A 16,381-nucleotide genomic window follows, 5' to 3' on the forward strand; every position below is an offset into this window, starting at 1 on the left:
TTTTCACATGGAAATTGTACTCAAGGGATGGCTGCACAACTTTCTGGCGAAATCTGAGTGAAAATGTGTATGTTTGTGTTCACATAATCCCTGAGTAAACCCAATAAACAGCAACACTGATCTAAGGAGCTGTCCATGGTGCTGAATGTCCACAGAGAAAGAAGCAGCAGCCTCTGTGTTTTAAAGCCTGTTATTTCCATATTCTTTTGCCAATAAACACCCTTACATTCTCCTCCTGTGTGTTTCAGGGTAACAGACGATGCCAGGGAGAATGAGATGGATGAGAACCTTGAGCAGGTGGGCGGTATCATTGGGAATCTGCGTCACATGGCCCTGGACATGGGTCAGGAGATTGACACCCAGAACCGCCAGATCGATAGGATCATGGAGAAGGTACTGTACAAAAAGCAGCCATGGAGAAGATAAGCTGTCGTTGATATAGTTTCCATTTTATGACTCAAAATTCATAATAACTTAGGGAAACAAGCCAGATTCACATTTAATGTGAAGTGGACAGTCAGGATGCTTTGAACCCAGACTGTGAGCAGGCTAAGATATTTAGTTTAAGACACAAATAGGTCATTAATTAAAAGTCAGAGCTGTGGATAAAGTAAGTAGATAGAAAGCTACAGATCTAGAGGACATGGCAGCTTATCTATAGAGTATTGAGCTGATTATTTAGCATGGATTACATGCTTGGCATTAGGCTGTGTGGCAGCGGATGCAGCAGTGCTGATTTGGAGCAGATTTAGCCTGGGTTTGACACAGTAATGGAGGAAATCTGATTCAGATCCTATTGGACAAAATCTGGGTGTTAAGCCCCCCAATTGTGTACTTACTCCATTAGTTCAGTCTTCATTAAAGGATCATTCCACTTTAATTCAGCCTGGCTCCTCTCCCATAAAGGTCTGAAAGATTCTGACTTTGCACTTGTCACTTGTGTTAAATTGATTTAGGTCAGAAGAACTCATCCAAGCCTTGTACAGCATCCTAAATAAATTTGATTTTAACCTGATACACATAAAACCCTTCTACCTGATCAAGGCTGAATACAAACATGGCAAGCCTTCAACAGTGATCACTCACCTATTTCACAAAGTGGCCTTTTATTGCTGACTCCACACTGAGGGTTGAAGCTCAGTTGATGTTATGCAATGTAACTGCTGTGCTCCAAAGGTCTGTTTCAGAAAGCAGATGTAGAGATACACAAAAGAAGAAGAGAAAAATGCTGAAAGTAAGGAGAGGGAGATGGAGGAAGATGGATGTAGAGAAAAGAAAGAGATGCAGATAGAGCTGAGAGAGATGCAGAAGGGGAGGCAAAGAAGGTTGAGAAAGAAAGTAGAAGGAGATGCAGAAAGAGAGAAGAGGGAGATACAGAAAATGAGAATTAGAAAATGCAGAAAAGGAGAGGGGGATGAAGAAAATAAGAAGGGGAAGATGTAGAAAGCAAAAGGAGGAAGATGAAGACAATAAAAAGAGGGAGATGCAAAAATAGAAATGGGGAAGATTCAGTAAAATTTGTCCACCTTTCCGAAAATGTGTGCTGAAACAAGCCGTTCTCAGATTTTCCCCTTGTGTCACATGTGGAGTTAGCATCGCCCCTAGGTTCGTTTGGCCCTCACCCCTTGGAAGAAAGTTCCCCTCTCCTCTCCTGATCCTGGAGAGCCACATCCATTAAGCCACATCCATTTCCTGAGAGGGGTGTGGTCAGGGGGTGGAGTCAGATAGCTAATTAAGATTTAACACTACAGAAACAGCTTGTCTTGAGCAGGGCTGAGACAGAGGGTTTTTAGACGTGCAAAAATCCAATAATGGAGTGTTTTTTCAGCAACAAACTTCACAAGCATATTTTGAGGACTTTTGAGTCCAATATAAACTTGTCTTAAAGGGACAGAATATGTGACCTTTAGGTTTACATGACTTCCTAGCTGACAGGGACATAAGAGAAAATGCCCCCTCTTTGAAACTATGAAGGCTACTGGTATATATGGTTTAATCTTTGCATATTTTTTGTTACCTCTACCAACAGACTGTCCTTTTCTCTTTCAGGCCGACTCCAACAAGACCAGGATTGATGAGGCCAACCAGCGTGCTACAAAGATGTTGGGCAGTGGCTAAATTGCTTCAAAAAAAGTGCTTTCATCCCCGTTTAACCCTTATCACCCTAAGAATAACAACACCAACTAAACCCAGCCCAGCCCCCGACACCAACAGCCAGTGCCCGATTCCTATGCTCGACAGTAGGCGCTGCAGCATCATGCTTTTATTGTGTAACTTGTAGAGGTTTGCACACATGCACATATCATACATCCCTCTCTACCCTGCCCATCACCTCCCTCCCTTCTTCTCCTCGTTGTCGGTGATGTTCTGTGTTGTTGCTCTTTTGATTTTGTTAATAAATTATAGTTCTGTCCACTGGAATCCTCTCCACACTGTACATAGTGCTTCTTAAATGGCTACATTGATCTAGATCATTTGTCTTGTTCTCTTCATCACACTTTTTTTAAGTCTGTGTGTAATATAAACTGTATGTACACCCTGTTCCAACATGTCCCAATGTCAGTATTATGCTGTCGTCAATGTAAGACTCACTCTGTTGTGATGTCGTGATGCTATTTGATGAGGCCACAGTGATATGCAGTGAATATAGTGAACATGCAGCCCTCACAGCTTCTTAACAAGGCCACTGTTTAAATACAAAGTCATTTATTGTAGATAAATTATATAGTTAGAAAGTACCTGAGCCTGAAATGGCTTATTGATCTGACTGTTAGCTTACTCTTACCAAGAGCAGTATTATTGCAATTTGATGCCATGATTGATTGTATACACCTTTTCCTCAGGGAGCCAAATCTGTCCATCCAAAAGCAACTGATCTGTTTGGATCCATTAAACCTGCACCATAAGACTAAAAGTAAATGCAAATATGTGAAATTGTTTGTGGTCTGAGTAGCACTGTTGAAGGAACCAACGGGCATTAACCATAACCGCAGACATTCACTACAAGTTGTCATATCTCAGCAAGCGTTTACGTCTAATTTCTAGTCAAAAATATCTCATTAGGCTTAACAAAAGCCTCATTCATCTAAAAAGTCCAAATAAACATCATTTTTCAAGCTGTAAAAGGCTAAAAACAAGGCCTGAATTGCTAGTAGAAAAAGTATCTGTCATTGTAGCAAGCTTTTTATATCTTAAAAAAAGATGTTTTTTTGGCCTTTTTAGATAAATGTGGCTTCTGAAAAGAAAAATCAGTTATTTTTGTCTGGAAATCAGACACTTTACTTGTTCAGACTTGTGTTTTGCAGTGTTGGGATTGATACTGAAAGGATGTGGAGCCTAGTTAGAGTTCAGAGTTCAACACACACCAACTCCTTTATCACACCAGGCTAGACTCCTTTACCCATGATTCAACCCTTTCAATATAAAGTCCTGCTTCAAGTGTGTTATGCATGTCCATCCGCTGCTAGAAGACACTGAATAATTCATCTATCCAGGCAAAAAATATCCTAACATGGCAACCGCATGCTACGTATGTAGGCCACACAGAGGAGGGGCTCTTATTTATCTGCAATAGTGCCACTCTTTTTGTTTCATGTCTCTTTACCTTTCCAGACTGTGATCACCACTGTAAATTAAACCTTGGAAAATGCCAATAAAACCATCATAACTGTAGAACCAAACTCTGCTTTTGTTCTGTTTTAATGCTGGTGTGGACTGTGGAGAAAAAAGAAGAATGAAGACAGTAAGTATGACGACGATACCTGAAGGAGGAACAAATCAGGGAGAAAATAAAGAGTAAATGCATTTTTAAAGGCAAAGCAAATTCTATTGTTATTGACACATGCTGAATTATTTAATTTGGAGAAAGTAAAGCTGTTAGTATTGTTAAGTCGTTCGCACTAAAGATGGCTGTGTAAAACAGAAAGCTGTGTTAATCAACAGCCTCATTCTGTGAGTGCTTCTCACCAGTTGTTGCTAAGCTAGTTTACAGATGATGACGAAATTATTACCCTCCACCCCCGTAACTGGACTTTTTATACTGTGTGTAAATTGGAAGATAACCCCCAATTTAAGTTGATTTTCTAAACTTTGATTAATACAAAGTTTTTTAGTTGTTTTTTTTAAACATTGCCCAACAGTTGTTTGTGCTATGGCTCTGTAAACCCTGGTAAATTTTTTTTGTTTTTATGAAATAATTTTGTTTCTGTGTGCAAAGTAAAATACTGTAAACATCCAAAACAAAACTAGGATGTTTGGAAAAGCTGGTGTCTGGGGAAATACTTTAAAAAAAACAGAAATGTTCATGGATGGGCCTTATAATTTTGTCCTTATGTGCAGATCTGACACATTAGGATTAATTTCATTCAGTTTAGTTATACATGCTCAGTATAAAATCTTCATCTGTATGAGTCATCTATAAATATAAGAACTCTTGTGACCGAGTCATGAGTGGATGTAGAAGATGATTGAAAACCTGCAGCCAAATTAGTTTTTACTTCAGGACACGGGTGGTTAATGTATTCAGAGAAGAAAAAATCCACTGGAATCAAGAGGAACCAACTTTTACGGACAGTGTGAACCAAATCTCCCTGTGGGTGGAGGAATAGTTTTTTACTCCTAATTTATTTATTTATTTGACATGAAGGAATAAAAATACAAGGCACACAAAGAACGAGCTTGATTAAAAGGGAACCTAAATAAAGTATAAAGTGTAACTAAAAAGAATACAGGCTTCACTAAAGTGCTGAAATTTAGTCTAAACAAGGGAGATAAAAATGTCTTTAACTGACAGACAAATGGTTCAGTCTTCATCCCCACCATGTGCCACTGACATGACTTTGCTTTACTATCGCTGTAAGAGCTACAACATTTATTCCCAATATCAACACTTCTTTGCAGCCACAATTAGAGTGTACAACTCACAAATCACTCAGCAACATCAGTGATTTTTATTATGTGTTAAGATGAGCAAACGTAATAAAACGTGTTCTCCTCATCGCCCCTCCCACAGGAGAGTCAGAGGTCACAGGGCTTATCCTGACCAGTGGTATCTTGCTCTTTAACTGGGGTAAAATGGTTCAAATGTGCATTATGAACACTTGTGTGTAAAGCCCTCGTGTGTAGCATGAAACCCGTGGAAAAACAAACAGTAAAGACTGAGATGGCTGAGAGGGACAGAGAACGAATGATGTGCTGCAGCACATTACACTAATGGACATCTACTGCAGGCTGCCCTGGGCTTAGACCGGATTACAGTTTACCACGTCACTAAGACTACACACATACACACACTACACAGTAATCCGCTATACCTTGGTTACAGGCCTGCCCATGCAGGACGATACACACAACATGCAATGATCATCAAAGTTATTCAACAGAAATTAAAATGTGCATTTTTTAGGTACAACGTGAATTTCAGCCTACAATAACATCCTTAGGGAATATGTAGACCTTCAGTCCGTCACACGCAGGTTTTATAAACGTTTTTTGCTTATGCACCGATGAAAACACCAACTTACACTCAGATCGCTTCAGTGCTTTTTTAAACGAAGAGCTCCCCCTGCTGGTGAGACACAACTATCAGCAGTAGACAGTGATGTTAATGGGTGGTTTTCTCCTCTTCAATAATGTAGAGTGTGTTTGAATTCTGAGGAAACATGCCATCTCACTTAGGTTTCAAATTTAATAACAGATAAAGTTTTAAAAAAAGAGGACGTCTGAAAGATGGTTGCTCATCACGGAGGCAGAGTCTAAAAAAAGATGCTATCAAGTTGCATTATGGGAAATATATATATGGTATACTGTTTTGGGGGCATGACTCACACCAAGTGCATTGAATTAAGGCCACATGATCCTCTGCTTCTTTAAAACAAAAGTTCAAACATAAATACACAAACCAACATTTCAAACTGAGTATAATTGGAAGCTGTTTATAATCCAGGGGTAATGCAGCCTTATTTATACATCTTGTAGGAGTCATTTTTAGTTTTATATTTGCTTTATTGATAATAAATAGTTTTGTTTGCCTGACTATTCTAGATAATTCTCTTTATACAAATAAGATTTCTGCTGATGTTTTCTTTGGCTAATTACTACTTTGTCTAACTGCATAGTTTTTTGTTTTTTTTTTTTATTAGGTATTTTGGTAACACTGTGGATGCTGCGGTTAGAGCCGGCCGTAGCCATTTTGGTGCCCTGGGCAAAATTATGATTCAGAGCATTTTCAGTTTGATGTCAGCAGCAATCCTCAAAAAAGTAGGGACAGGGCAGCAAAAGACTGGAGAACTAAGTGGTACCAATGAAAAACAGCTAGAGGAGTATATTATAACTAACTAGGTTAACTGTCAACAGGGCAGTAACATGACTGAGTATAAAAGGAGCATTTCACAAAAGCAGAGTCTCTCAGAAGTAAAGATGGGCAGAGGATAACCATTCTGCAAACAAATGTATCTAAAAATTATGGAACAATTTCAGAAAGTGTTCCTCAACAAAAAAAAAAAAAGAAAAAAAAATGAAAAGACTTCTGAATATACAACCATCGACAGTCCAAAATATTCAAAAGATTCAAAGAATCTGGGGAAAGGCTTTTGATCTTGCAGCTGTCAGGCATCACTGCATTTAAAACAGGTATGATTCTGTAGTGGAAAACACTGCATGGGCTCAGGAACACATCCAACAATCATAATCTGTCAATGCTGGTTGTTGTGCCATCAGCAAATGCAAGTTTCAGTTGTATCATGCAAAAGAGAAACCATATGTGAACACACTCTGAAAACGTAGATGTCTTCTCTGGGACAAAGCTCATTTAAAATGGTCTGAGGCAAACTGGAAAACTGTTCTGTGGTCAGATGAACCAAAATTTTAAATTCTTGTAAACCATGGATGCTGTTTCCTGCTGACTAAAGAAGAAAGGAACCATAGTGCACAATTCAGAAGCCTGCATCTCTGACGGTAGGGGGTTACATTAGTGCGTATGGCATGGGCAGCTTATACATCTGGAAAGGTTCAAGGTCCTTTACTAGTCCCCTGAAAGATAAATTTGTTGTGCAGACAGGAGTTCAGCATCCCAAAGATACAAATAACAAATAATAACACAACTGATATACAATTCAAGACACAATTGGACAAAGTACATTAAAAACTAACAGTAAGTAAGTAAGTAAATTTCATTTGTATAGCACCTTTTACATAACATGTCACAAAGTGCTTCACAACAGTTAAAATGAAAATACAACAAGTAAACAACAGCAAAGCATCAAAAATATGAAAAACCATGAAACAATTGCATATATCCAAATCAATGTTATAGATGTTCAAAAGCCAATTTGAAAAGATGTGTCTTAAGCTCCTTTTTAAAAACCTCTGCCGAAGCAGATGAGCGCAACTGGAGTGGAAGAGAAAAAGGCGCTATCACTGCTGAAAAGTATATAGAGGTTTTAGGGCAACATATACTCCTATCCAGACAAGTTCCTTTTTGGGGAAGGCCTTGTATATTTTAGCAAGACAATGCCAGACCACATATCGCATCCAACACAACGGCACAGCTTCACAGTAGAAGAAACTCGGCACTGAAATGGCCTGCCTGCAGTCTAGATCTTTCACCAATAGAAAAGATTCTATCCTACATCAGACAAGACAAGAATGGTACAACATTTCTCTCCAAAACTCCTGCAACTGGTGTCCTCACTTCCCAGATGTTTACAGACTGTTGTTAAAAGAAGAAAAGATGCTATAAAATGATAAACATGGCCCTGGCTTTACTTTTTGAGATGTGTTTTTGCCATCAAATTCAAAATGAATTAATATTTCCCATGTATTGATCAAATGTCACAGTTTCAACATCTGTTATGTTGTTTTATTCACATTTAACATAGCGTCCCAACTTTTTTGGAATACAGGTTGTACAGCACAACGCACCAGATTAAAAAACTAAGGTAGACTCACGTGTAGGTAATGATTTTTAGGAAAGAAAATTTGATATTGCTATTAAATGATTGAATTATCATTACATATTTTGATGGTACCTTGATCTACATGTAGATGTGAGTGGTTTCTATCTTTTGTCTCATTAACAAAACCTGGACTGGGAATGAAATTTAAAAGACTTTAAATGATAACACCCCATTGGTGGAAGAGCACTGCAACCATCTGACATCATCACTATCCAGAGTGCATTGCACAACCATCGCAGCCTAAATGTGAATCTATTTTTTACATACGTAACATAGTCCCTTTTGTACAACATACACACAAGAACTCAAATTTCGATCTTAAAGGGTCAGAGTGTCTTATTACAAAATGCTTCTGTTTATATTAGTAGCTGTATCTTTTACTGAGTACAGTCTTGTTTTACTCTCTCCACCCCTGCAGTTGTCAAACCCAAAACAGTTTCAGTAGGAGCATATCAGGACAAGAAACAGGCCAATCAGAAACTTAGACGCAAACCTTCGGCTATCTCCGCGAGTCATGTGACTTCAACCCGTCTCAGTCGTGATTTTCCGTCCAGACGAGTCTCCCTCCTTAGCACCGGACGGTTAGCACTCATCGGTACCATGTTCCGAGCCGTGTTCAGACTATCATCCACGGGGGCCCGGAGTCTGGCTCAGTCACGACCCAGCTACCCAGGTAGGACTGTCCACAGTGCACCTGCCGGGAAATTACAGAGCTCTGAAATAAAGATGTATTCAATAAGCTAGGTCGGCTAACTGTTAGCTTAGCTGCAGTTGATCGTATATGTACGGGCTAACTTAGGGTGACATTGAAATATATTTATGCGCAGCTTTCTGTTTGATCTAGAAATGATTTTATTCCTCTAATTGATTTTTTCATAGATTATTTTAAATGAAGCGGCGCGAAATAAAATGTAGTTATAGAGTCACGACCTTGTGATGACCCTCCTGTCAGTTCATGAGAGTCAGTCACCGCAGTTAAACGCAGCAGACATCATAATGTCACGTCGGACCCATAGCCACATTATTTATCATGTTTAGAAATATATCTCGTATAACTCAGGTTTGTTATATCCTGTAAGTTTTTACAGACCTAGTTTTTTCGTTTGCCAGTCCCGATGTTAATGAGCGTCTACGTGACCTGTCCTACACTCAACTTTCACTGTTAGCTTACAGTTCGCGGGGCTTTGCATACTTCGAGAGGGCAGATAAGGTTCATGTCACTCTTTTCATTTGTAAATGATTTGCCTTGTTCTTTCTTTGGTTCGTAATTTGGAGATGAGCATATACTGTATACTGATATTTTGTGCTAAATATTTCTTTTTTTCTTTGTTTGTGTTGTACAACATTTGAGAAAGAGAGAGAGAGAGACGGTCTCTATTTAAGATAAGGAGGAAGTTTATTAAACCTGCGGGGAATTCCAGGCCTGGTTGCTCCAACATTACAGAACAAAAAATAACACTAAGGGGGGTCAAACACAAAAGAAATATAAACACATAAAATGTAAAGTGAATTACAGTATCAAGTGGATAAGAGTTAAAATTAGGGCTGCAGAATTGATCACAATTTCATCTTTATTGCACTGAGAATTTGTAACTGCCACTCCTTTACCAAAGGCTGAAGTTATCACAAGTGTTTACCAGTTAGATGGAAGCCTGGGTATAATGGTCATGCTTCTGCACCATTTTAGTTTAGTTTAGTTTATTTATTTGCACATGATAAAACAGATAAGAACAATTACAAAATAATTTTAAAAAGCATCATGTAGGAGAGGTAAGAAGCCAAAAAGGCTTGTCAAGAAACCTCTCCCTGATATAACAATAGTTAGTCTAGGCAGCAATGCAGGTTAGCTATTTTTATGGTGTAGCAGATAAAACTATTGCCAGCTGTTAACAACACTGAGATCAATTAGTGCAAGAGAAGCTTTTTGGATTCAGAGGTGACATTTAGCAAAATCAGGTCAAGAGAAACATGAAGAACAGCAGACAGACATGCAAACGCTGTGTAAGCTAACATGTAGTAATCATCTTTTTTAAACTTGTTGCACTTTATTATGTAATGCTTTCAAAAACCTCATCACATACTAGGGCTAAATGATTTGAGAAAATTGGCCAGCTGCGATTACTTTGTCCAATACTGCGACTGTGATTTACTTATGTATTGAAAAAATCAAAAGATTAATAATAATAATAATAATAAACCTAATTTATAAAGCAGTTTTCTTAATAAAGTTACAAAATACTATGCAAATAGCTAACCTACAGTAACCTAAGTTTTTAAATTACATTTTCTTAATTTGCTGATCAGTAATATCCATAAACTGCAAGCTTAATGAGCAAACACATCTAGTACAGAATAACTCCTGCTACAAAGTGAATGTATGCTGCCTGTCTTTAAGTCGCCTGTCTTCAGCAATGCTTTTGGTCGGCAGTCTTAGGCTACCCATTTAGCAATTGCATTAGTTTGCTTAGTTGTTGATGTTTTGTTGACAAAACCAGGCCTGCTGCACTCCCCCAGTGTAGCTTGACGGCCATGGCTTAACCCAGTGTTGATGTTAGCATCTTTGCTAATATGCAGCTTTGGTATTATTGGAATTTCCATTGGGCAGCTTTTTAAAATGGAAATTTACCATTAAGCATACCTGGGTCTGTCTCCTCAGTCACCTTTTTTTGATCTCTCATGTAAACATCTGTGCTGCAGGACTACAGGAGGAGGTTGTGGTCAAACTTGGCCATGTGATTAATTTGCATTATTGTTTTTTTAAATGTGTTTAAATTTTCCAGATTAATCATACGCGTTAATGCTAACGGCCATAGTATGTACTGTATAGAGTATGTATATAATAAAACAAGAACAAGACTCGGAGGAAAAAAACATCAATACATATATAAAAAAAAAAATAAAGAAGAATTTACATACATTCTTCAGTTAGTGACCACATTGATAATACTACATGATGATGACAAGGGATGCATGATATTTTTGCTGATATTTCCAAACTCATTCAAGCCAATACCGATATATGTGCACACTGTTCTTCTTGTACCAAGAAAAGCTGAGTCAAGCAGAGCTGAGAGAGAAGTAGGGAAGGTTTTCAGCTTTCCTATCAGCTTTTGCTTGGATTTTTTTTAAGAGTCCCCCTTTTATAGCAGATGTTATACATGAATATCCTGTACTTCATATTAGCAAGTGTTTATCAATTTTACAATTGTCTTTTTCTTCAGCTCCCTTGGCAGCTAGGTGTTATTCCCATGGCAAAGTGGAGACAGATGAGGAGTTTGACGCACGTTGGGTGACGTACTTCAGCAAGCCTGACATAGATGCCTGGGAACTGAGGAAAGGTGACTGTGTTTACCGTTTATCCCTTTGCTATTTTATTAATTTATTTTTGTTACATTGTTCTTACTCATCTGATAGTTACAGTCCCAGTTGTGTGCTAAAATTAGCATTGTTATTGGTTAGAAATCTCAATAAATATGGATTTCTCTTTGTTTGCACAATACTTTCATTATTGTTACTCGTTCTTTGACATCATTGTCCATTTTTCTCTGAAGGCATGAACACCCTGATTGGATACGACCTGGTACCTGAGCCCAAGATCCTGGATTCAGCACTTAGGGCCTGCCGAAGGCTTAATGACCTCGCCAGCGCCATCCGCATCCTTGAGGCTGTTAAAGTGAGTGACCATCCCTTTATGTCAACCATTAACTTTTCTTTCTGAGCTTGGTTTCAAAGGAACTTATGACTCCTGACAGACTCTGAACTTGAATCGTGAGTGTTTTATAATCTATAAAAATAGGCTATTGAACAGACAAATCCAATCAAAAACTTCCACTCAACAAACTAATGCCGTCACACATTCAGTAAAGGAATAAGAACAATAAATGAAATCGCAAATTTGCACAAACAAATAATACCCAGTTTTATTGGATAGGATAGGCACTTAATCACCATTGAATAAGATAATCTATAAAGCCTTGTTTGGCAGCATTATCAAACAGCAGCATGAATAAATTGATTACAAAACCGGGGTCTTTTTCCTCATGTTCTAATCTCAAAATGCTTCAAAAACCATACCTTAATAAGAAATACTACCTGCACTTCTATATTGCCCCATTTTTATCCAACAATCAGCACAAGATTGTGAATTTGAAGATGCGATAGTCTTAAAATGTATGTAGAGGGACCCTATAAATGGAAAAAAGTGCAATATTTGAACAAAGGAATCAGTTACTCAAAAACACTGAAGACAGAGCAGAGGAAGCAGCCTAAGTGAAAGATGTTTGCAGTTTCTGCCAAGTAAATGAAAATAAATAACCAATCATTGCACTGAAGTGGTACATTTAGCTGTAGAAAAATTAATACTGCAGTTGTGTACTTAAATTGTGTGGGATGGTGGTAATGAATTTAACAGTTTCTCCACAGCTCTGGAGAGGAAAATATTTTATAATTTATTTCTGTTTGTTTTTCTTCATTAATCCCAAGGGAAATTGAGCTTTTCACTCTGTTATTGTGAGACCTGCTACACTCACAGGCCTCAAAGAAAGTACTGAAAAAGAAAAAAAAACAGTAGAATTATAGATAACGCTTGAATGATTTGAGCATCATATATCTGTTTAGAGAGCATGATGGCTTCTTTACTTTTTAGAAACTTGCCCCTTTTACAAAAACCCAAATGTACAGCACAATTGAATTTAAGTAGTTAAATTTCTTTACCATGATATAAAACACAAAAACACAATTTTCTAAAAAACAAAAACAACAATATCATAAGTGATGGCTACAACCCAAAATACTCCTTTCTGGATGTTTTTTTTTTTTTTTTTACTTATCCAGTTTCTAATTTGCTATTTCTTTTCAATTAAATTTAGCTTGACTGTCAAAGTGTTCTTAAGCAGAAAAAAAATATCTGTTAGTTTGTGTCTGCATGTGAGTACAGTAGTTCTGAGCCTGCCTTTAAGGAGAATGTCTAGTATGTGATGGGTACTTATTGTGTGATACTTTATTATATTGAAAAATAATTGAATTTTAGAACAATATAAGACTGCAGAAAAATTACTGTGTAACCAAAGCAGACCCTTTGGGCCTAACTCTTTGTGTTGCAGGACAAAGCAGGCCCCCACAAAGACATCTACCCTTACCTGATGCAAGAGCTGAAGCCCACCCTGTCGGAGCTGGGAATCTCGACACCAGAGGAGCTGGGCATTGATAAGCTATAAGCTTTCAGGTGAGCCTGCTCTGTAGCACACTAGAGCTGAATGATATTATGAAAGATTATTTGACTTTTGGTGTTAAGTTATGCCTGAATATTTCTAAATTCAGAAATAAAATTCCTTTTGATACAACAACTAAAGCTCTTAAATCCTGCCTTAAAACCTTCACGTCTATACTGATTTTCTGTATAAATTTAGATTGTGAATTTTGTTGTCACATGCATCTAAAATGATATTTTCTTCCTCTTCCTCCAGGTCAATTGGCACATAAAGAGATGAGGTCTTCTGATTCTCTCCTGTCATATATGTCTATATTGTTGATTTAAATCATGCTGTCCTGTTGTGTACAAAGTGGTGGACCTAATAAAGAAAACCAATAGTTAAAAAATGGGCCATCTGTTTTGTTCTGGAATATTTTATTCTTTGATATCATAAATAGAGATTTTTCAGCAGTTACTTGATATCATAGTTAGAAAAGCATAAGTATAAAAAAAGAAATATGGATGTTGCTTCATATTAAGTAGTAAACTGCTTATTTATATGTATGGTTCTTCACTGACAGTATTGTGTCACTTAACATTAAAAGGTGGATATAATTGATATCAATATTTCATCTTTTCTTATATATCCTAAAGAAGACAGGTCTCTTTTTGAGAGGGTAATATGCATGAACATACAGGTTAAAAAGATAAATAAAAAGCCAATAGCCCTCTGTCAGGTGAATAAATGAAATGGCATAAAATCTAACAGACCAGCCCTTATTGCAGTTTCTCTGCCAATGCTTTTGTTAAACCTGTTGAGAAACAAAAGCAAATAAAGCATGAATAATACTGCAGTGTTTGTACCACAAAGATTACTACTATTAAACAAAACCATTACATACCAAAGTTATCAGAACATATTTCATAGTACTGGTGTATTTATGAGAATTACTGTCAAACATTACTCTGTAAAAAAGGGTCCAAACTGATGCTTTTGATGTTAGCAGGCCCTGTCAATCCGGTACACATCTATGTTTTGGATCATGATGGTGGAGTGACTTTGTTGCTACTCACTGCTGCAAACTCGTGAACAAAATCAGTAACTGCCCATGGATGTCTACTTAGAGCCTTGATTTATGGATAAAACAGTGTCAGAAACACAAGAAAACTACAAAAAAATGGACATTTGAGTTTACTAACAGAGTAGAATTGTAACATATTTAGTGGATTAAATATATTTCAACTATTCTACAACCTGGTTACAGAAGTGGAATGTTAATTAAACCATAATTTCACAGTCTGCAGGCTAAAGAGAGAGAGAAAGGAAGCTGGAATACATTTCTTCTTTTCTTAAACTGCTTCAATAACATCTCTAGAACACTGAAAGCTCTACAGATAGCACTGCTGTAAATTCTGTTAACTGGTGTTGTCATGATCCTAAGATTTTAACTTCGATTCCGATACAAGGTTTAGTATCACGATACTTGATACTAAACGGGTACTTGAAACTGAAACAATACTAGTTTGATACTCGATATCTTGAGAGGTCAACTCTGAGCAGATGCTGAGGCTCTTAAACATAATTTCTTCTCAAAATGATCAACTACAAGAAGAAATATCCAGGTCTGAATCCTTGCAAAAACAGGTAGATGGTGTTCGTCAGAAGTTGACCGCTGAGATGGACTCCCTAAAGCAGGAGATCTTGGTCCTGAAGACAGAGGCCTCCAGTAGAGACACTGCAACGGCCCTGCAGATAAAGACCTTAACCAGTCAGCAGCAGGAACAGACCAGCAGCTGCAAAAAGCTGAAATCCAAATTGCAAGCAGAGACAGAGACCAAGCGAGAACTGCAAAAGATGTTGCAAAATGCAGAAGCTATGATTGATTCTCTCTGTGAGATGTCCAAAACTAGGAATATTTTTTTATAACCTAACCCTGCATGAAACTTCTCCACAACTTTATCCTTGACCTATCTAGTGATTTCCTTAGCCTTCATGGTGCTGTTTGTTCACTGATGTTCTCTAATTTATGTCTGAGGCCTCCACAGAACAGCTGTATTTAGACTGGGATTAGATTACACACAGGTGGACTCTATTTACTAATTAGGTGACTTCTGAAAGCAATTGGTTGCATTGGATTTTATTCATGAGTATCAGACTCCAGGGGGCTGAATACTTTTGCACACCACAATTTTCAGATTTTCATTTGTAAAAAATTTTGAAAGCCATGCATAATTTTCATTCCACTTCACAATTATGCGCCACTTTATGTTGCTCTGTCATATGAAATCCCAATAAAATATATCTGTTTGTGGTTGTAACGTGAAGAAATGTGGAAAAATTCAAGGGGTATGAATACTTTCACAAGCCACTGTATAAATTGAGAGTACCCATTTCTGCATGGACCACTATTCCACTGGTTTTACACCTAAAGCTCATTGGCTTTGTTCCTATAGGTTATTAGCAGTCATGTGATTCTGATGGTGCTCCAATGTCTGTTGGGGGTCAGGAAGTGGGACACAACCAGTAGGAATAGTGTGGTGCAGGAATGAGTCCTAAAATGCCGACGTGAGCTAGCATTTTAGCATTTCTGGTTCCCTCGTCTGAAATCTAGGTTTTTTTTGGCCGACCGTTGAGGTCAGCCCTACAGATGGCTCTGTCTGTGTCTGACTGAGTGACTGACTGAGAGAGTGATGCGACTTTGAGAGTCATACCATACAGAGTTGGGTTTCCTTGTACTGAAAGCTGTTGGTAATGGCTGCCTCCACTGTGTTAAAAATAGCGAAACATACAGAGTAGCACAATGGATGGGGTTTAGTCATACTGACAGCCCTCTAATGGCCGCCTCCACTGCTTAGAATACCTCAGATATAGCTTTAGCATTGCATCCTTTTTCCTAGACCCACATCTCTGTATGAAATAAAGAATAAAAAAAGCTTTTCATGTTGGGGAAGATGTTTTCACTCTTCTGCTGACCTGCTTCAGCATGTTTATGTGATAATTAAAGGGGAAAAGGTTTCTTGTTGTGTGAATCCTTGTAATGGATGCTATTGGAGTGATGCACTTTTGTCAAAACCGAACAACAACTGAACACCAGCTTACTCAGAACTGGACCACATTTCTTGTTAAAACCAGAGCACAGAGCCACACCGAAAGCCCTTCTTGGCAGAGAAGATAATAGGGGAATGTGTTTCTGTGTAGCCAATCAGATGTTTTAAGAGACAAGCAGGAGCAGAG

General features: G+C 37.9%; 2 protein-coding genes across 2 annotated transcripts in view; both read left to right on the forward strand.

Moving 5' to 3' along the window:
• Positions 1 to 3,670, forward strand: part of LOC121510594 (synaptosomal-associated protein 25-A-like) — an 84,902-nt gene extending 81,232 nt beyond the window's left edge. Inside the window, exons 7-8 of the mRNA XM_041788688.1 lie at positions 249 to 393; positions 2,050 to 3,670. Coding sequence (XP_041644622.1) covers positions 249 to 393; positions 2,050 to 2,118 — 214 coding nt within the window. The 3' untranslated portion in view covers positions 2,119 to 3,670. The remainder of the gene's footprint in view (positions 1 to 248; positions 394 to 2,049) is intronic.
• A 4,803-nt stretch (positions 3,671 to 8,473) lies between these two features.
• On the forward strand, positions 8,474 to 13,553 carry LOC121513664 (cytochrome c oxidase subunit 5A, mitochondrial-like). Its single transcript, XM_041793600.1, has 5 exons — positions 8,474 to 8,628; positions 11,177 to 11,293; positions 11,507 to 11,628; positions 13,058 to 13,179; positions 13,421 to 13,553. Exons 1-4 carry the CDS (start codon positions 8,556 to 8,558, stop codon positions 13,169 to 13,171), a joined length of 426 nt encoding a protein of 141 aa, XP_041649534.1. The 5' UTR covers positions 8,474 to 8,555; the 3' UTR covers positions 13,172 to 13,179; positions 13,421 to 13,553.
• The last annotated feature ends 2,828 nt before the right edge of the window (positions 13,554 to 16,381 follow it).

This window comes from Cheilinus undulatus, linkage group 1 (genome assembly GCF_018320785.1).
Source record: "Cheilinus undulatus linkage group 1, ASM1832078v1, whole genome shotgun sequence".
Lineage (NCBI taxonomy): Eukaryota > Metazoa > Chordata > Actinopteri > Labriformes > Labridae > Cheilinus > Cheilinus undulatus.